The sequence below is a fragment of the Mobula birostris genome, chromosome 2 (genome assembly GCF_030028105.1).
Source record: "Mobula birostris isolate sMobBir1 chromosome 2, sMobBir1.hap1, whole genome shotgun sequence".
Taxonomy (NCBI): domain Eukaryota; kingdom Metazoa; phylum Chordata; class Chondrichthyes; order Myliobatiformes; family Myliobatidae; genus Mobula; species Mobula birostris.
In genome coordinates, this window is record NC_092371.1 from 105914602 (window position 1) to 105935623 (window position 21022).

General features: G+C 44.6%; 1 protein-coding gene across 1 annotated transcript in view; it reads right to left on the reverse strand.

Moving 5' to 3' along the window:
* LOC140210789 (BTB/POZ domain-containing protein 9-like) overlaps positions 1-21022 on the reverse strand; it is a 216867-nt gene that overhangs the window by 171048 nt on the left and 24797 nt on the right. The window contains exons 3-5 of the mRNA XM_072280073.1: positions 18146-18509; positions 3736-4000; positions 174-251 (exon numbers count right to left, since the gene is read on the reverse strand). Coding sequence (XP_072136174.1) covers positions 174-251; positions 3736-4000; positions 18146-18509 — 707 coding nt within the window. The remainder of the gene's footprint in view (positions 1-173; positions 252-3735; positions 4001-18145; positions 18510-21022) is intronic.

Here is a 21022-nt window from a genome sequence, read left to right on the forward strand (position 1 = left end):
GAGGAGAGAGAGGAGAGAGAGGAGAGAGAGGAGAGAGAGGAGAGAGAGAGAGAGAGAAAGAAAAAAAACAAACCAACCAGGTGCTGTGAGTCTGCTAATGGGGTCGGACCCCGAGCGGGGCGTTCGGCGAGGAAAGGAGATGGAGACGGACTCGTGTGGAGTGTCTGGCCGACCATCGTTGTTGGTCCCAGGTGGCCAGTCGAAGTGGTTCAAGGGGTCACAAGGTGAAGAAGAAGGGTCCTGAGCTCCAACTGTTTGTGCACGAAGAGATCGAACTTTGATAAGTGTGGCACCTTTTATTTTCCTTTCATATTTTATTCTCTATTAATTATATAGTTCCAGTAATATCTATAAACTGTAAATCATTTAATCGTATCTGGTGAATTGTCTGTTATTTGGGTGGGGTGGGGTACATCACACAGCATCCACACAAACCAATTACCCAGTTTGGTGGGGCTAAGAGCTGTTTCCCTAGACGACAGCGAGCCGAGCAACCCTGAGGCTGGCCGGGGGGGGGGGCTACACATCCTTATCCATGTGTGAGGTGCTGGAGGATTAAAGGATAGCTATTTTGCTCCATTATTTAGAAAGGCTCTAAGAATGAACCAGGAAATTAAAGGCCAGTGATCCAGACATCAGTAGTGGGAAAGTTATTGGAAGATATTCTAGGAGACTGGTTATATATGTATTTGGATAAACAGGGATTGATTCCGGATTGTCAGCATGGATTTGTGCATGGCTGGCAGTGTCTACTCAAACTTAGAGAGTCTTTCAAGGATATCACCTGGAAAGTTGATGAAGGCAAGGCAATGGATATTGTCTACATGGACTTCATCAAGGAATGTGACAAGATCTCTTGTGGAAGGTTGGTTAAGAAGAATCGGTTGCTTGGCATTCAAGGTAAAATAGTAAATTGGATCAGACACTGGCTTTGCAGGAGAAACCAGAGAGTGGCAGTAGATGGTTGCCTCTCTGACTGGAGGTTTGTGACTAGTTGAGCCGCAGAGATTCGCACAAGATCTGTTGTTATTTATCATCTACATCTACAATCTGGGTAAAAACTTGGTTAACTGGATCAGCAAATTTACAGATGACACCAAGATTCAGGGTGTAATGGACAGAGAGGAAGACTATCAAAGTTTGAAGCAGGATCTGGACCAGTTGGAAAACTGGGCTGACAAGTGGCAAATGGAATTTAATGCAGATAAATGTGAGGTACTGCACTTTGCAAAGACCAACCAGGGTAGGTCTTACATGGTCAGCGGCAGGGCACTGTGTAAAGGGATCTGGAATACAGGACCATAATTCATTGAAAGTGGACTCTCAGGTAGAGAGGGTCATTAAGAAAGTTTTTGGCATATCGGCCTTCATAGATCAAAGTAGTAAGTGCAGGAATTGGGATGTTATGTTTAAGTTGTTTAAGATGTTGGTGAGGGCAAATTTGGAATATTGTGTGCAGTTTTGGTACAGGAAAGATGTAAGTAAGATTGAATGAGTACTCAGAAAATTTACAAGCATGTTGCTGGGACTTGAGGATGTGAATTATAAGGAAAGATTGAATAAATTAGAACTTCATTCCGTGGAACGTAGAGGGATGAGAGGTGATTAGACAGAGGGATAAAAAAATTATGAGGGGTAATGCAAGTAGGCTTTTTCCACTGAGGTTGGGTGAGACTACAACTAGAGGTCATTGGTTAAGGGCAAAAGATGAAATGCTGAAGGGGAACATGAGGGAAAACTACACTAGAGAATAGTGAGAGTGTGGAATGAGCTGCCAGTTTAAGTGGTTGGTACGATTTCAATTTCACTGCTCAAGTGAAATTTTGATAGGTAAATGGATGTGAGTGCTATGGAGGACTATCGTCCCGGAGCAGGTCGACGGGACAAGGCAGTTTAAACGGTTTGGCACAGACTGGATGGGATGAAGGGCCTGTTTCTGTGCTTTAGTTATTTATGACTCCACGTGGGTGTCCACTGCAACGGACAACTCTACAATCAAACAGGGTGCAGCTTCCAAGCAAATGTCTCAGCTTCCCACTTACTTACAGGAGCAAACCAGAGTGCTCACTGAGTATGTCACCCACAGCAAGCAAGTACCGCATGTTACCAACACAAAGAGTGTCCCACCACCACACACAGTGAGCCTCGCTCAGTAATTTGCTGAATGTGTACCGTAATATTACCCTTGGTGTGACACTTCAGTGTTATTCTGCAACTATGAACTCCATTGTTACAACATGAGTGTGTTCCCTGTTTTACTCCATGAGTGTGACCCTCACTGCTTCTCCCTGACCTTGTCCGCCAGTGTTACTCCAGAACTGCGCCTGGGATTGATTCTCCTTGACTAGTGTTACTCCAAGAGTGTGACACTCACTGATTGTCCCTGACCATGACCACCAGTGTTATTTCATGAGTGTGACCTGCACTGATTCTCACTGACCGTGACCACCAGTGTTATTCCGTGAGTGTGACCCTCACTGATTCTCCCTGACTGCGTCCGCCATTGTTACTCCAGAACTGTACTTGGGACTGATTCTTCTTGACCGTAACTACTGGTGTTACTCCGACAGTGTGACCCTCAACAATTCTCGCTGACTGTGACCAACAGTGTTACTCCATGAGTGTGACCTGCATTGATTCTCACTGACTGTGACCAACAGTGTTACTCTGTGAGCGTGACCTGCACTGATCGTCCCTGACCGTGACCAACAGTGTTATTCTGTGTTACCCTCACTGATTCTCCATGACCGTGACCACTGATGTTACTCCATGAGTGTGACCTGCACTGATTCTCACTGACCGTGACCACCAGTGTTATTCCGTGAGTGTGACCCTCACTGCTTCTCCATGACTGTGAGCAGTGGTGTTACTCCTGTAATGACCTGGCTAAGGTTTCTACTGCCGTGCTGCAGTATTTCATTTTAGCAGTTTTCTGCTAAAGCAGTGTGTCCGGCTGGTAGAATTTATGGCTTCAGCTAGAGGTAAGATGCCATGTTGTTCAACTGGTTTTGACCACCGATGTTACTCCGTGAGTGTGATCCATCTTGTTTATTACTGACTTGTGACCAGTGTTACTCTGTGAGTGTGACCTGTACTGATTCTCCCTGACCGTGACCCTCTGGTGTTAGTCTGTGAGTGTGGCCCTCACTGATTCTCACTGACTGTGACCCCCGGTGTTAGTCTGTCAGTGTAACCTGACCTGAGCATGCTTATTCCTGTTACTCCATAGGCCTGACCCCGGTGATATCCACTGAGGATTCCCCTGTGTGTCCCACCATTAACTGTTATTGAGCAATCAAAAACTGTGCCCACACTGCTGGTATTCACAGTGGTGTCCCAACACTGTCCATCTTAGAGCGATAACTGTGTACATACTGCCGGTATTCACCATGGATGACCCAGCACCCTGATACTGACCATTACAGAGCACAGGCCGTGTCCACACTGTCTGTTCTCACCGTGAATGCCTCACATCCCTGATACTGACTGTTATACAGTACAGGCCGTGTCCACACTATCTGTACTCACTGTGGTTGCTCTGCCACCCTGATACTGACCGTTATAGAGCACAGGCCGTGTCCACACACTGCCTGTTCTCACCATGGATGCCCAGCAGTGCCCTAATACTGGCTGCTACAGAACACAGGCTGTGTCCACACTGTCTGTACTCACATGGATGCCCAGCGGTACTCTGACACTGACTGTTAAAGTGCATTAGCTGTACTTGGTACTCACTGAGGATGCCCCGATAGTTCAGCTCCATATCGCGACTCTCTGAGCGAACTTTGATGGCGTCTAAGATGGTGTCAGCAGAGAGGAGTGCTGAGGGCCGCACAACATTCAGCAGCTCCGTTAAACTCATCAGCGGCAGCCGGACCGTCTTCATGATTTCTTCATGCATCTCCTCCGGGTTCTGTTTACACCAGTTCATCAGAGCCAAGAAAATATCTTTCTCTGGAGCAGCAAATGAATCCCGGGACACCAGTTTGAGCAGAGCCGTCTGTGTGGATGAGATGGAAGACTTAGGCCAAAGACGGAACTACCATATGACTTTACGTCCCAACACTCAAAGGGGGATTCCTCGCCCATACATCTGCTCACCTTCAACTTTAATACAGATATAGCTCACCAATAGCCCAGAGTCCAAACCTCCTCTGTCATCTCACCCATTAAACTTTACTCACCATGAGTTAAATGATATTGTTGCCATCACTGAGACATGGTTCAACAACAGGGTAGGACTGAAAACAAAGTATCTCATGGGATAGAACTTTCAGGCAAGACAGAGGGAGAAATAGAACGGGAGGAGGTATTGCAGTGTTAATCAAAGATGACATTACTTCAGTAGCGAAGAAGGATACCCTGGTAGGTTCCTCGCTTGAGGCCATATGGCCAGAAAAGAGAAACAAGAAGGGTGTTTGTGGTAGTATTATACACTATTATTGCTGTAATGCATAATCAAAGCCCCCACCCACCCATTCTCTCCTCTTCCATCAAACAGAAGATACAAAAGCTTGAAAACACATATTACTAGGTTCAGACAGCTCCAACTTATGTTCCCGGTATCTATTGCTTATTTATTTATTATTATTATTTTGTTTTTTGTCTCGTTGTATTTGCACAGTTTGATTTTTTTTTTTTGCACATTGGTTCTTTGTCTGCCTTTGCTGTGCACAGCTTCTCATTGATTCTTGGGAAGGATGTAGGACAGGTAGGAGGGAGGAATTGACAGGGGCAGCAGGGTGGCACGAATGTGAAAGGTGGAAAGGGGTTGCATCTCACTGCAGCTGGTAAAAACAATGAAGGAAGATGTGCTAGATGTGGGGGCTCGTAGGGTGAACAGTGAGGAATAGGGGAACTCTCTCTACTTCCACAAACAGCATATCATCCTTCATCATTTCTGGAAGCTAAAGCAACATCTATAGTCTCTCGTACCTCCACGGCCTAACCAAACTGTATACAGCTACAAAATGACTTCTCTGACTTTTATACACAGTGCCCTGACCAATGAAGGCAAGTATGGCATATACGTTTCTACCACTCTATCATCATGTTGACTTTCAGGAAGCTGTGGACTTGTACCCCTAGATCCTTCTCTGCAACAGTTCTCTGAAGGATCCTGACATTTCCTGTGTTCATTCCCCTTACAATGGGCCTCCCAAAGTACAACACTTCACACTTGCTCAGATTAAATACCATCTCCCATTTCTCCACCTATTTCTGCAAATGATATATATATATATACACACACACACACACTATTGTATCCTTTACCAATATTCTTCACTATCTACAGCTCCAACTGTTGTGTCATCTCAAACTCACTGATTAACACTCTTTCATTTTCAAAATCATTAACACAAACACTAGGCCCCAGCACTGATCCCAGTGGAACACCACTGGTCGGAGACCTCTAGTCAGAATGACACCTACACATCACTAACCTCTTGTCCTCTATATGCAAACCAGTTTGGAATTTAAACTATCAAGTCATCATGAATTCTATACAACTTAATCTTCAGGATCAGCTACTCATTAGGGACCTTGCTGAAAGTTTTGTTGAAAGCAATGGATACTATCTACGTCAATACTGATGATATCCATTGCCCTCTCGCGTTAATTATCTTCATCATCTCCTCAAAAAGCTTAATCAAGTTTGTAAGACATAACCTGCCTCACAAAGCCACACTGCTCCCAACAAGCCCATGCTTTTCCAAATGTGAGTAAACCCAAATCCTCAATCCTCTCCAGTGTTTTCCCTACCATTTATGTTAAGCTCACTAGCCTATAATTTCCTGTATTATCCCTACTGCACTTTTTGAACAAAGGAAAATCAATGGCCAATATCCCATCTTCTGGGGCCTTGCTTGGGGCTAGAGAGGAAATAAAGGTCTGTGTCAAAGTCTCAGTCTCCTCTCCTGCCTCTCGCAGTTACCTGGTTTATATCCCATCAATCTCCGAGAACTTGTCCACCTTGATGTTCTTGTAGACACCCAACACCACACACATCTTGATCTCAACGTAAGCACGTCCCACACTGCTCTCACTCTCCTCCTGGGTGAATACAATTCTTGCTGCCTCAGAAAAACAGCCAGCAAGATTCCACCCACCCTAAACATTCTCTCTTCTTCCCCTCCCATTGGGCAGAAAAGCCAAAGCATATACAGCAGGCACAAAGACACCTTCCATTCCACTGATGCTGCTTAGCTTGCTGAGTTCTTCCAGCATTTTGTGCAGGTTAAACTTGTGATAGGGCTTCTCACCCTTTTCTCTTCTCCTCACCTTCCCATCATCTCCCTCAGTTTCACCCATCCTTCCCTTTCTTCCCTGGTCTACTGTCCACTCCTGTTAGATTCCTTCATCTTCAGCCCTTTACTTCTTCCACCAATCCACTCCCAGCTTCTTACTTCACCTCTCTGTCCCACCCACCCATCTTCCCCCTCATCTGGTTCCACCTGTCACCTGGTACTCCTCCCCTTTCCCCATCTTCTTACTTTGGCACCTTCCCCCTTCCTTTCCAGTCCCGATGAAGGGTCCAGGACTAAACAATGACTGTTTATTCCTCTCTGTTGATGCGGCCTGTCTGGCTGAGTTCCTCCCCAATTTTGTGGGCTGTACAAGGATTTCCAGCATCTGCAGAATCACTTGCATTTACAAGTTTAAACCAGACTGACAGGGGGTGGGACCCAAGCAGAAGTGAGGCAGGAAGCTGAGAGAGAATTCAATGACAGCAAGGTCAGTAAACAAGACAGCCAGCAGCTTGGCAGGGAGCGAGAAAAGGCTGCTGGATTGAACTGCATTTAGTACAATTCAAGAAACCTGACAGGTATGGCAGATGAACTCGGAGCATGAATGACTTCATTAGAAGCTGTAGCCATTACAGAAACATGGTGAGAGGGGGTCAGGACGAGGGAACACTGAACAATAGAAGGACCTGGGAGTACAAATGCATAGTTCCCTGAAAGTACTGTTGCATGTAGACAGGGTGGAGAAGGAGTTTGGCACCCTGCTCTTCATCAGTCAGGTCACTGAGTACAGAAGATGAAATGCTACACTGTAGATATGCAAGGTGTCGGTGACGGGGCATTTGGAATTTTTTACAAAAATGGGAAAATCTGCTGATGCGGGAAATCCAAGCAACACACAATTTTTTGTTCAGTTTTGGCTACCCTGCTAGAGGAAATATGCTATTAAACTGGAGAATGTCCAGAGGAGATTTATGAGGATACTGTCGGGAGTCGAGGGACTGAGTTATTAAGAGAAGATGAGCAGATTAGGAGTTCATCCACTGGACTGTCAGAGTTTGAGGGTGTATAAAATCATGTGAGCAGAGATGAGGTGAATGTATAGGCTTTTCATTGGGTGAGCTCATCCATTGGAGTGTTGGACACTAAAGGGTGTATAAAATCATGTGGGGCAGAGATAGGGTGAGTATGCAGTCTTTTTGTGGGGAAAATCAAGAAGTAGAAGTTTAAGCAACACACATCAAAGTTGCTGGTGAACGCAGCAGGCCAGGCAGCATCTCTAGGAAGAGGTACAGTCGACGTTTTGCCCGAAACATCGACTGTACCTCTTCCTAGAGATGCTGCCTGGCCTGCTGCGCTCACCAGCAACTTTGATGTGTGTTGCTTGAATTTCCAGCATCTGCAGAATTCCTCGTGTTTGTAAGTAGAAGTTTAAGCTGGGAAGGGAGCAAGTTTGAGCTATTTAGTAGAAATCTGAAGGGCTACTATTTCAGCCAGAGAGCTGTCAGTAATTGGAATAAACTGACAGAGTAAGTGGTTGAATTAGGTACAATAACATTTAAAGGATACTTGGACAGGTACATCAATAGGAAAGGTTATCTTGGCTGACATGGACTGATTGGGCCAAAGGGTCTGTTTCTGTGCTGTATGACTGATTGAAAACACATCTGAACAAGGAGATGAACAGGAAAGGCATGGACGATTAGTGTCAAATGCAGATCAATGGGATTAGCGTAGGTGGGTCCTGTGGTTGGCATTGCCTAATTTGGCTAAAAGGCCTATTCCTTTGTTGTACTACTATAGAACTCTATAACCTCTTGGGGATGTTATATGTTGGTGCCAGGAGCATGGTGACTCTTGTGGATTGCCCAAAACAGTTTTTGCTGATTTGATTTGATGCATTTCACTGTATGTTTTGATGCACATATGGCAAAAAAAGCTAATTTTAAAACTTTATCTCTCCTCACCTTAAACCTATGTTCTCTGGATTTAGGTATCACTGTAATGGGAAGTAAGTTTTCACTTTAAGATTTATTTTAAAGACTGTAATTGTTTCTGTCCTTCCCATCTCTAATGGTAGCTTGTTCCAGATATTCATCACCCTGTGTATGAACTACTTTGAGCTTCTCCCCTCTAACCTTAAACCTTTCATCTTTCCTTCAAACTTCAAACTTCCCTGCCCTTGGAAGAAGATCACACACCAACTTCCTACATTCCAGTGAGAATAAATGCAGCCTGTCCAATCACAACTGCAGACTTCCATTCCAGGCAGCATCCTGGTCAATCTTTTCTGCACTCTCTCTAGTATATCCTTGATGTGCTACCACATCTTTCTTCTGCACAGCAACCAGAACTGTACTGTACTGTTCTAATACTAGTGCAGTCTAACTAGTATTTTGCAAATCTGCAACACAAAGCACAACTCTTACACTCAATGCCTTAGCCTATCAGATCAAACATGAGAAAATCTGCAGATGCTGGAAATCCAAAGCAACACACATAAATTGCCGGAGGAACTCAGTAGGCCAAGCAGCACCAATGGAAAAGAGTAAAGAGTTGACATTTTGAGCTAAGACCCTTCATCAGGACATATCAGATACCTTAAGCATATTCGAAGAAGGAAGTCTGAGAGTCGGAGCGAGAGTGCGGAGGAAGATATTTCTGAAATTTTTGGTTTTATTTTCTCCAACGGCGTTCAGAGACGTGGGACTGCGCAGGCGTGTGACGTCGGGCAGTGCAGCGTGGCAGATTTAAAAGGGCAGAAATCGTGCTTCGGGTTTGATTCGAAGAAGGACGTCTGAGAGTCGGAGCGGGAGTGCGGAGGAAGACATTTTTGAAATTTTCGGGTTTTTTTTTCTCCAACGGCGTTCAGAGAGGCGGGACTGCACAGGCGTGTGACATCGGGCAGTGCAGCACGGCAGATTTAAAAGGAACAGAACCTCATACAGCGGGCAGCGTAGTTTGCGGGCGGTGGAGTGAGCCGGGAGCAGAGTGAAGACTTAAGGGCTTCGGCTCAACGGGTTTAGGCGGAAACAGGCGAGGTGAGGAAGGTTTGGTATTCATTTTCTGTTGTTATTTGAGGAGAGGGGCAGTATGAGTGTGAGGGCAGTTTGTTGTTCTCGGTGTCGGATGTGGGAGGCCCTGGAGTCTCCAAGCCTCCCGGACGTCTACATCTGCGCCAAGTGCATCGAGATGCAGCTCCTAAGGGACCGCGTTACGGAACTGGAGCTGCAGCTCGATGACCTTCATCTGGTCAGGGAGAGTGAGGAGTTGATAGGAGTTACAGGCAAGGGGTCACACCGGGGCCACGTGAGGCAGACAACTGGGTCACGGTTAGGAGGGGGAAGGGGAAGAGTCGGGTAATAGAGAGTACCCCGGTGGCTGTGCCCCTTAACAATAGGTACTCCTGTTTGAGTACTGTTGGGGGGGACAGCTTACCCGGGGGAAGCAACAGTGGCCGTGCCTCCGGCACAGAGTCTGGCCCTGTAGCTCAGAAGGGTAGGGAAAGGAAGAGGAGGGCAGTTGTGATAGGGGACTCGATAGTAAGGGGGTCAGATAGGCGATTCTGTGGACGCAGTCCAGAGACCCGGATGGTAGTTTGCCTCCCTGGTGCCAGGGTCCGGGATATTTCTGATCGTGTTCAAGATATCCTGAAGTGGGAGGGTGAGGAGCCAGAGGTCGTGGTACATATAGGTACCAATAACATAGGTAGGAAAAGGGAAGAGGTCCTGAAAGGAGAATATAGGGAGCTAGGAAGGGAGTTGAGAAAAAGGACTGCAAAGGTAGTAATCTCAGGATTACTGCCTGTGCCATGCGACAGTGAGAGTAGGAATGCAATGAGGTGGAGGATAAATGCGTGGCTGAGGGATTGGAGCAGGAGGCAGGAATTCAAGTTTTTGGATCATTGGGACCTCTTTTGGCGCAGGCCTGACCTGTACAAAAAGGACGGGTTACACTTGAATCCTAGGGGGACCAAAATCCTGGCAGGGAGATTAGCGAGGGCTACTGAGGTGACTTTAAACTAGAATGGTTGGGGGGTGGGAATCAAATTAAAGAGGCTAGGCGAGAGGAGGTTAGTTCACAACAGGGGGATGGGAACCAGTGTAGAGAGACAGAGGGGTGTAAAATGAGGGTAGAAGCAAAAAGTAGTAAGGAGAAAAGTAAAAGTGGCAGGCTGACAAATCCAGGGCAAGCATCAAAAAGGACCACTTTTCAACATAATTGTATAAGAGCTAAGAGAGTTGTAAAAGAGCGCCTGAAGGCTTTGTGTGTCAATGCAAGGAGCATTCGTAACAAGGTGAATGAATTGAAAGTGCAGATTATTATTAATGATTATGATATAGTTGGGATCACAGAGACATGGCTCCAGGGTGACCAAGGATGGGAGCTCAACGTTCAGGGATATTCAATATTCAGGAGGGATAGACATGAAAGAAAAGGAGGTGGGGTGGCATTGCTGGTTAAAGATGAGATTAACACAATAGAAAGGAAGGACATAAGCCAGGAAGATGTGGAATCGATATGGGTAGAGCTGCGTAACACTAAGGGGCAGAAAGCGCTGGTGGGAGTTGTGTACAGGCCACCTAACAGTAGTAGTGAGGTCAGAGATGGTGTTAAACAGGAAATTAGAAATGTGTGCAATAAAGGAACAGCAGTTATAATGGGTGACTTCAATCTACATGTAGAATGGGTGAACCAAATTGGTAAAGGTGCTGAGGAAGAGGATTTCTTGGAATGTATGTGGGATGGTTTTTGAACCAACATGTCGAGGAACCAACTAGAGAGCAGGCTATTCTAGACTGGGTTTTGAGCAATGAGGAAGGGTTAATTAGCAATCTTGTCGTGAGAGGTCCCTTGGGTAAGAGTGGCCATAATATGGTGGAATTCTTCATTAAGATGGAGAGTGACATAGTTAATTCAGAAACAAAGGTTCTGAACTTAAAGAGGGGTAACTTTAAAGATATGAGACGTGAATTAGTTAAGATAGACTGGCAAATGACACTTAAAGGATTGACGGTGGATATGCAATTGCAAGCATTTAAAGATTGCATGGATGAACTACAACAATTGTTCATTCCAGTTTGGCAAAAGAATAAATCAAGGAAGGTAGTGCACCCGTGGCTGACAAGAGAAATTAGGGATAGTATCAATTCCAAAGAAGAAGCATACAAATTAGCCAGAGAAAGTGGCTCACCTGAGGACTGGGAGAAATTCAGAGTTCAGCAGAGGAGGACAAAGGGCTTAATTAGGAAGGGGAAAAAAGATCATGAGAGAAAACTGGCAGGGAACATAAAAACTGACTGTAAAAGCATTTATAGATATGTAAAAAGGAAAAGACTGGTAAAGACAAATGTAGGTCCCCTACAGACAGAAACAGGTGAATTGATTATGGGGAGCAAGGACATGGCAGACCAATTGAATAATTACTTTGGTTCTGTCTTCACTAAGGAGGACATAAATAATCTTCCAGAAATAGTAGGGGACAGAGGGTCCAGTGAGATGGAGGAACTGAGCGAAATACATGTTAGTAGGGAAGTGGTGTTAGGTAAATTGAAGGGATTAAAGGCAGATAAATCCCCAGGGCCAGATGGTCTGCATCCCAGAGTGCTTAAGGAAGTAGCCCAAGAAATAGTGGATGCATTAGTGATAATTTTTCAAAACTCGTTAGATTCTGGACTAGTTCCTGAGGATTGGAGGGTGGCTAATGTAACCCCACTTTTTAAAAAAGAAGGGAGAGAGAAACCGGGGAATTATAGATCGGTTAGCCTAACGTCGGTGGTGGGGAAACTGCTGGAGTCAGTTATCAAAGATGTGATAACAGCACATTTGGAGAGCGGTGAAATCATCCGACAAAGTCAGCATAGATTTGTGAAAGGAAAATCACGTCTGACGAACCTCATATAATTTTTTGAGGATGTAACTAGTAGAGTGGATAGGGGAGAACCAGTGGATGTGGTATATTTGGATTTTCAAAAGGCTTTTGACAAGGTCCCACACAGGAGATTACTGTGCAAACTTAAAGCACACGGTATTGGGGGTAAGGTATTGATGTGGATAGAGAATTGGTTAGCAGACAGGAAGCAAAGAGTGGGAATAAACGGGACCTTTTCAGAATGGCAGGCGGTGACTAGTGGGGTACCGCAAGGCTCAGTGCTGGGACCCCAGTTGTTTACAATATATATTAATGACTTGGATGAGGGAATTAAATGCAGCATCTCCAAGTTTGCGGATGACACGAAGCTGGGTGGCAGTGTTAGCTGTGAGGAGGATGCTAAGAGGATGCAGAGTGACTTGGATAGGTTGGGTGAGTGGGCAAATTCATGGCAGATGCAATTTAATGTGGATAAATGTGAAGTTATCCACTTTGGTGGCAAAAATAGGAAAACAGATTATTATCTGAATAGTGGCCGATTAGGAAAAGGGGAGGTGCAACGAGAGCTGGGTGTCATTATACACCAGTTACTGAAAGTGGGCATGCAGGTACAGCAGGCGGTGAAAAAGGCGAATGGTATGCTGGCATTTATAGCGAGAGGATTCGAGTACAGGAGCAGGGAGGTACTACTGCAGTTGTACAAGGCCTTGGTGAGACCACACCTGGAGTATTGTGTGCAGTTTTGGTCCCCTAATCTGAGGAAAGACATCCTTGCCATAGAGGGAGTACAAAGAAGGTTCAGCAGATTGATTCCTGGGATGGCAGGACTTTCATATGAAGAAAGACTGGATGAACTGGGCTTGTACTCGTTGGAATTTAGAAGATTGAGGGGGGATCTGATTGAAACGTATAAAATCCTGAAGGGATTGGACAGGCTAGATGCAAGGGGATTGTTCCCAATGTTGAGGAAGTCCAGAACGAGGGGTCACAGTTTGACGATAAGGGGGAAGCCTTTTAGGACTGAGATTAGGAAAAACTTCTTTACACAGAGAGTGGTGAATCTGTGCAATTCTCTGCCACAGGAAACAGTTGAGGCCAGTTCATTGGCTATATTTAAGAGGGAGTTAGATATGGCCCTTGCGGCTACGGGGATCAGGGGGTATGTAGGGAAGGCTGGCGCAGGGTTCTGAGTTGGATGATCAGCCCACTCCTGCACCTATTTTCTATGTTTCTATGTTTCTATCAGCTTAATTACTTTAAGCAAAGGTTTAATCATATCAGATGCCTTCTTCATTACCTTAAGACTATAAGACGTAGGAGGAGAATTAGGCCATTTGACCCATCGAATCTACTCTGGCATTCAATCTCCCTCTCCTCAGCCCCACTCCCCAGCCTTCTCCCGTAACCTTTGGTGCCATGTCCAATCAAGAACCTGTCAAGCTCCGCCTGAAATACACCCAACAACCTGGCCTCCACAGCTACCCAACAGGGTCTCTACTTTCAATAAGCTACGGACTTGCACCCTAAGATGCTTCTGTACATCAATGCTCCTAAGGTTTCTTTTCATGTCCTACCAAAAGTTGGCTTCCCAAACTGCATTATCTCAGATTTGTCTGGATTAAATCCATCTGCCACCACTCAGCCGACCTTTCCAGATATGTTCCTTAGACTATCTAAACTCCAGGAATTATTGTATTGTCTACAAAGTTAGACTGCCTACATCCCAATCCAAATATGCAAACAACAAAGGTTCCAGCACTAATCCCTGCAGAACACCATTTGCAAGAGACTTCTCATAAAAAAAGCAACCCACCTCAACTACCCTCTGCTCCCCAGTCAAAAAGCCCACTTGGATCCCTTGCATTTTAACATTCTGCAACAACTTACTGTGCGGGAACTTGTCAAATGCCTCAGTGAAGTTGCCGTAAATCATGTCTACTGCTCTGGGCTTCACCAATTTTCTGAGTTACATCTCATAAAATTCAATTAGAATTGGGGCAGTTCTTGAAGGACATATCAAGAGGAGCTGATGGGTGGAATCTGTGGATGCATGTACTCAGATTTTTAGAAGGCCTTTGAAAAAGTGTTACATAGAAAGGCAGGTGAACAAGATAAGAACTTACTAAACTAGGGCACGTGTATTTGCATGAAGACTGTTTATCACACACAAGAGTCAAAGCAGATTAATCTTTTTCTGGCTGGAATGGTGTAACTAGTGGAATGCCTAAAGGATCAGTTTCTGGCCCTTCATTGCTTCCTATTGTATCAATAACCGGGAGAAGGGGGTAGATGGTGATGACATTTAAGTAGGTGCGGGAGCATGCTGTGATAAGGATAATTGGATATAGGTAGGTAGAATGAGGGAGTGAAAACTTGGCACACAGAGTTTAATGTGGGAATGTATGAGGTCATGCACTTCAGGGACAGGAATTAAAAGGCAGATAATGATCTAAATAGGGAAAGATTACAGATGAGTGAGTCAGTCTTATGCATAAATCACACAAAGTTAGCAGGCAGGTGCAGCACAAAATCAGCACACTGTTCTTTACTACAAGAGTTGGCGTATGGAAATAGAGAGAATTTTTCCAATTGTAAAATGTGTTTTTTTAGCCCACATAGAGTCATAGAACACTACAGCATATAAATTGGTCCTTTGGCCCATCTAATCTGTGCCAAACCATTAATCAACCTAATCCCCTTAATTTGCATGGACCATAGCCTTACCATCCATGTTACCTATCCAACTTTCTCTTAAATACAGAAATTGACCCCACATCCACCATTTGCGTTGGCAGCTCGTTCTACGCTCTCACCAACTTCTAAATGAAGTAGTTTCCCCTAAATATTTTGCCTTTCACCCTCAACCTCTAATTGTTGTTCTCATCCAACCTCATTTACCCTATTTGTACTCCTCATAATGTTGTATATCTCCATCAAATCGAGGGAACAAAGTCCTAACCTACTCAACGTTCCCTATAACTCAGGTCCTCAAGTCCTGGAAACATCTTTGTAAACTTTCTCTGCATTCTTTTAATTCTTTCCTGCAAGTAGGTGACCAAAACTGCACACAATACTCCAAATAAGGCCTCATCAACACCTTATACAATTTCATCATAACATCCCAACTCTTGTACTCAATACATTGATTTATGAAGGCCAAAGTATCAAAAACTTTCTTTACGACCTAACCTACCTGTGACACTACTTTCACTGAATGATGAATCTGTATTACAAGATTCCTCTGTTCTACCATATCTCAGTGCCTGCCACTCATCATACTAGACCTAGCCTGGGTGGTTCTCCCAAACTATAACATGTCTAACTTATGTGCATTAAATTCCATCTTCCATTTTTCAACCCATTTTTTCAGCTGGGCCGGATCCCACTGCAGTCTTTGATGGTCTTTCTCACTGTCCACCACACTCTCAGCACTGTTGGACCCCAGCATCAATCCTTGGGGCAACGAGGTCATGGACCCCTATACAGATTACACAGGAAGAGGTATTTGCTGTTGTTGAGGCAAATTAGGGCAGGCCTCACAAGGAGTTCCCTTAGACTCTGTGGGAGGCTAGTCCTGAAACTGCAGGACCCCTAGCAGAGATATTTAAAACATCCTTAGCCACAAGTGGAGTGCCAGAGGATTGGAGGATAGCTAATGTTACTCCGTTGTTTAAGACTCTAAGAATATCCAGGAAATTATAGGCTGGGTAAGCCTGACATCAGTAGTGGGAAAGTTATTGGGGGGTATTCTAAGGGATCAGATATCTAAGTATTTAGATAGACAGGGACTGTTTAGGGATAGTCAACATGGTTTTGTGTGTGGTAAATCATGTCTAACCAATCTTACAGAGCTTTTCAATGAAGTAGTCAGGAAAGCTGATGAAGGCAAGGCAACGGACGTTGTCTACACAGACCTTAGCAAGGCTTTTGACAAGGTCCCACATGGGAGGTTGGTCAAAAAGGCTCAGTCACTCAGCATTCAAAATGAGGTAGTCATTTGGACTAGACATTGGCTTCGCAGAAGAAGGCAGTGTGTTGTTGTAGATGGTTGCTTTGCTTCTCTAACTGGAGGCCTGTGAGTAGTAATGTGCCTCAGGGACCAGTGCTGGGTCCGTTGTTTGTCATCTATACCCCAATGATCTAGATGATTATGAAGTAAACTGGATCAGCAAATTTGCGGATGACACCAAGCTTCGGGGCGGGGGGGGGTAATGGACAGCATGGAAGACTATCAAAGCTTGAGGTAGGATCTGAACAAGCTGGAAAAATGGGCTGAAAAATGACAGATGGAATTTAATGCAGACAAGTGCAAGGTGTTGCACTTTGGGAGGGCCAATCAGGGTAGGTCTTATATCGTGAGCAGCAGAATTCTGAGGAGTCTGGTAAAACAGAGTGATCTGAGAATACAGATATACAATTCCTTGAAAGTGTCGTCACAGATAGATAGGGTCATAAAGAAAGCATTTGGCACGTTGGCCTTCATAAACCAAAGAACTGAATACAAGAACACAAACAACAGGAATTCTGCAGATGCTGGAAATTCAAGCAACACACATCAAAGTTGCTGGTGAACGCAGCAGGCCAGGCAGCACCTCTAGGAAGAGGTACAGTCGACATTACAGGCCGAGACCCTTCGTCAGGACTAACTGAACGAAGAGTTAGTAAGAGATTTGAAAGTGGGGGGGGGGGGAAGAGATTCAAAATGATAGACATCAGGACTAACTGAAGGAAGAGTTAGTAAGAGATTCGAAAGCCTCCAACCTGATGGCATGAACATTGACTTCTCTAACTTCCGCTAATGCCCCACCTCCCCCTCATACCCCATCCGTTATTTATTTTTATACACACATTCTTTCTCTCACTCTCCTTTTTCTCCCTCTGTCCCTCTGACTATACCCCTTGCCCATCTTCTGGGTTCCCCCCCACCTTGTCTTTCTCCCTGGGCCTCCTGTCCCATGATCCTCTCATATCCCCTTTGCCAATCACCTGTCCAGCTCTTGGCTCCATCCCTCCCCCTCCTGTCTTCTCCTATCATTTTGGATCTCCCCCTCCCCCTCCCACTTTCAAATCTCTTACTAACTCTTCCTTCAGTTAGTCCTGATGAAGGGTCTCGGCCTGAAACGTCGACCGTACCTCTTCCTAGAGATGCTGCCTGGCCTGCTGCGTTCACTAGCAACTTTGATGTGTGTTAACTGAATACAAGAGTTGGGATACGTAAGTACATAGATGGAAAGGGTATGGAGGACCATGGTCTGGGTGCAAATCAATGTTATTTTGAAATTATGTAGGACATTGATGAGATCTAATTTGGAGTATTGTGTGCAGTTTTGGTCACCTTCCTACAGAAAATTTGCAAATAAGTTTGAAAAAATGCAGGGAAAATTTACAAGGATGTTGCTGGGACTTGAGTTATAGGGAAAGGGTGAATAGGTTAAGACTTTACTCCCCAGCATGTAGAAGGCTGAGAGGAAATTTGATAGAGGTATACAAAATTATGAGGGGTATAGATACGGTAAATGCGAGCAGGCTTTTTCCACTGAGGTTGGGTGAGACTACAACTAGAGGTCAAAAGTTAAAGGCGAAAGGTGAAATATTTAAACAGAACCTGAGGGGGTACTACTTCATTCAGATGGTGGTGAGAGTGTGGGACACGCTGCCAACTGAAGTGGTGAATGTGGGTTTGATTTCTTCATTGAAGATTGGATGAGATTAACAATTAGAGGTCATGGGTTGAGGGTGAAAGATGAAATGTTTAAGGGGAACACGAGGGTGAACTTCTTCACTTAGAGGGTGGTGGGTGTGTGGAATGAGCTACCAGCAGAAGTGGTGGATGTGGGTTCGATTTCACTACTTAAGAGCAATTTGGATAGGTACATGGATGGTAGGGGTATGGAGGGCTATGGTCTGGGTTCGGGTCTATGGGATTAGGCTGATTAATGGCTTGGCACATAAATGGGCCAAAGGGCTTGTTTTTATGAGTCTATGAATTAATCCACAATGTGACATAACAACATAGTGCAGATCTCACCTTTGATAGGGACAGGAAGCCTTCACTGCCAAGGATTGCCCTTGCATTTCTGTCCATGTACAAGCAGCAAGTATTGGAAAGCTTGCTGAGTAAATAAAGATTAGCCACATCGTAAACCATGCAGACATTACCAATGCTTAGAATAGTGCAGAGATACTCAGAGGTAGCAGCTTCCAGCTCAGGGAACCCATACTTATGGGCAAGACCGAGAAAGTCCAATAATACTTCCTCTTTCTCATTGGTCAGGGTGACCTGGCCAGTGTAGATGTATTTCAGTAGCTTTGTAAATGCTTCTGCTGGTGTATCTGGCAATGGAATTTCCGCCTGCGGATGTGACTCCCGCATTCCACCATATAATAAGGCCCTGGAAAGAGACAGAGAGGAGTTGTTTGAAAAAAAATTGCTTAAATAATTGAAACAATTTGCAGTTATATATTGCATCTTTAATATAGGTGCAGGAGTTAACCACATCACCTCCCCGTCTGCTCTGATATTCAGTGACACACCTCACATTCCTGCCTGATCCTCTTTCCCTCTAGGATACCTCAGTCCCGAAGATGTACAGTTGAGGGAAAAATTTTAAACATTTACCACACACCAAATAAGGAATTTCTCCCTTCAGTGACTGATCTGTGTTAGTCCCAAGTTGGCCCTGCTTCCAAACTCACCAGACCATGTTAACAGCCCCCTTCCTCTTCCTCCTCATTAATCTCCCTGAGAATCTTCTGACTTTCAATGAGAGCACTGGTAGTGTAGACCAACTTCTTTATAGAAGTTAAATGGCTCTCAGTCCAAGACCAGTGACTTTCAATAAGAGCACTGGGAAGGTAGACCAGCTTCTTTACAGAGGCAGTATGGCTCTCAGTCCAAGACCAGCTTACCCTCCCTTTATGCTGAAGGCAAATGAGGTCTCATTTTCATAATATCAGCCAACAAAACGTTGGAGGAACTCAGCAGATCAAGCAGCATCTATAGAAATGAATAAATAGTTGACGTATCAGGCCGAGACCCTTCATCAAGAATGGAAACGATGGGAGAAGAAGGAAGCAACCACTCTATTGGGAGTATTCTATAACCCCCCCCCCGCCCCCCCCAATAGCAACAGAGACACTGAAGAACAAATGGGGAAGCATATTTTAGAAAGGGCAAAAATATCAGCGATGCTGTCATAGGGGACTTCAAGTTCCCTAATATTGATTGGCACTTCCTTAGTGCAAAAGATTTAGATGTAGCAGGATTCATCACCAATGTCCTGGAAAGATTCCTGACACAATATGTGGTCAGGGTAACTGAAGAAAAGGTCATACTGGATCTGGCATTAGGCAATGAACATGGTCAGGCAACAGATTGCTTGGTGGGTCAGAGACATTGACCTTTACCATAGCATTGGACAGGGATCCAGGCTATGATCTCTTCTCACTGTTGCCATCAGGAAGAAGGTATAGGACACCAGGTTCAGTACAGTTATTACCCCTCAATTATCAAGCTTTTGAATCAGGGGAGATAACTTGACTCACCCCATATTGAACTGCTTCCACAACCTGTAACTCACTTTCAAGGACTATACAACTTATGTTCTTGATAGTTATTGCTTATTTACTTCTTATTATTTTGGTTTTTTTTCACTTTTTTGCACTTGCACAGTTTGTGTTTTGCACATTGGTTGTTCGTCTATCTTTATTCTGTGCAGTTTTTCATTGATTCTATTGTGAAGCTTTGTATTTACTGTGAATGACTGCAAGCAATTGAATCAGGGTAGTATATGGTGACATATATGTACTTTGATAATAAATTTACTTTGAACTTTGGATAGCAGCAGGCGGTATGGGAAAATACTTAATTGGGGAAGGGAAAATTATGATATTAGGCAGGACCATGGGAGCGTAAATTGGCGACGTATATAACTAGGGAAATGCACAACAGAAAAGTGGAGGTTGTTTCAGGATCACTTGCATGGGATACTGGGTAAATTTGACCTACTGACACAGAGAAAGGATAGTAAGATGAAGGAACCATTGCTGACAAGAGATGTGGAGCATCTAGTCAAGAGAATAAAAGCTTATATATGGTTTAGGAAGCAAGGATCAGATCATAAGATCAGAAGACATTGGAGCAGAATTAGACCATTTGGCCCATCGAGTCTGCTTAGCCATTTGATCATGGCTGATCCATTTCCCTCTCAACTCCATTCTCCTGCCTTCTCCCTGTGGTGTCAAGAAAACAAACTCTCCTTAATTGTCACAAAAACAAAGGAGCTGGTTGTGGACTACAGGAGGAATGGAGACAGGCGCACCTCTATTGACATCAATGCATCTGGGGTTGAGAAGTGAACAGCTTTAAGTTCCTTAGTATACACATCACTGAGGACCTCTCTTGGTTTGTACATAATAGCTGTGTGTTGAAAACAGCACAACAGTGCCTCTTGAACCTCAGACGGTTGAAGAAGTTCGGCATGAGTCCCCAGTGCTAAGGACTTTCTACGGGCACAATTGAGAGCATCCTGACTGCCTGGTATTGGAACTGTACTTCCCTTAATTGCAGGACTTTGCAGAGTGGTGCGGACAGCCCAGCACATCTGTGGCTATGAACTTCCCACTATTCAGGACATTTACAGCGACAGGTGTGTAAAAAGGGCCCAAAGGATCACTGGGGACCCAAGTCACCCCAACCACAAACTGCTCTAGCTGCTACCATCCAGGAAACAGTACCGCAGCATTAAAGCCAGGACCAACAGGCTCTGAGACAGCTTCTTCACTAGGCCATCTGACTGATTAATTCACATTGGCACAATTGTATTTCTAAGCTACATTGACTGTTCTGTTGTATATCTTACTATACATATTATTTATTACAAATTATTATAATTTGCACACTGCA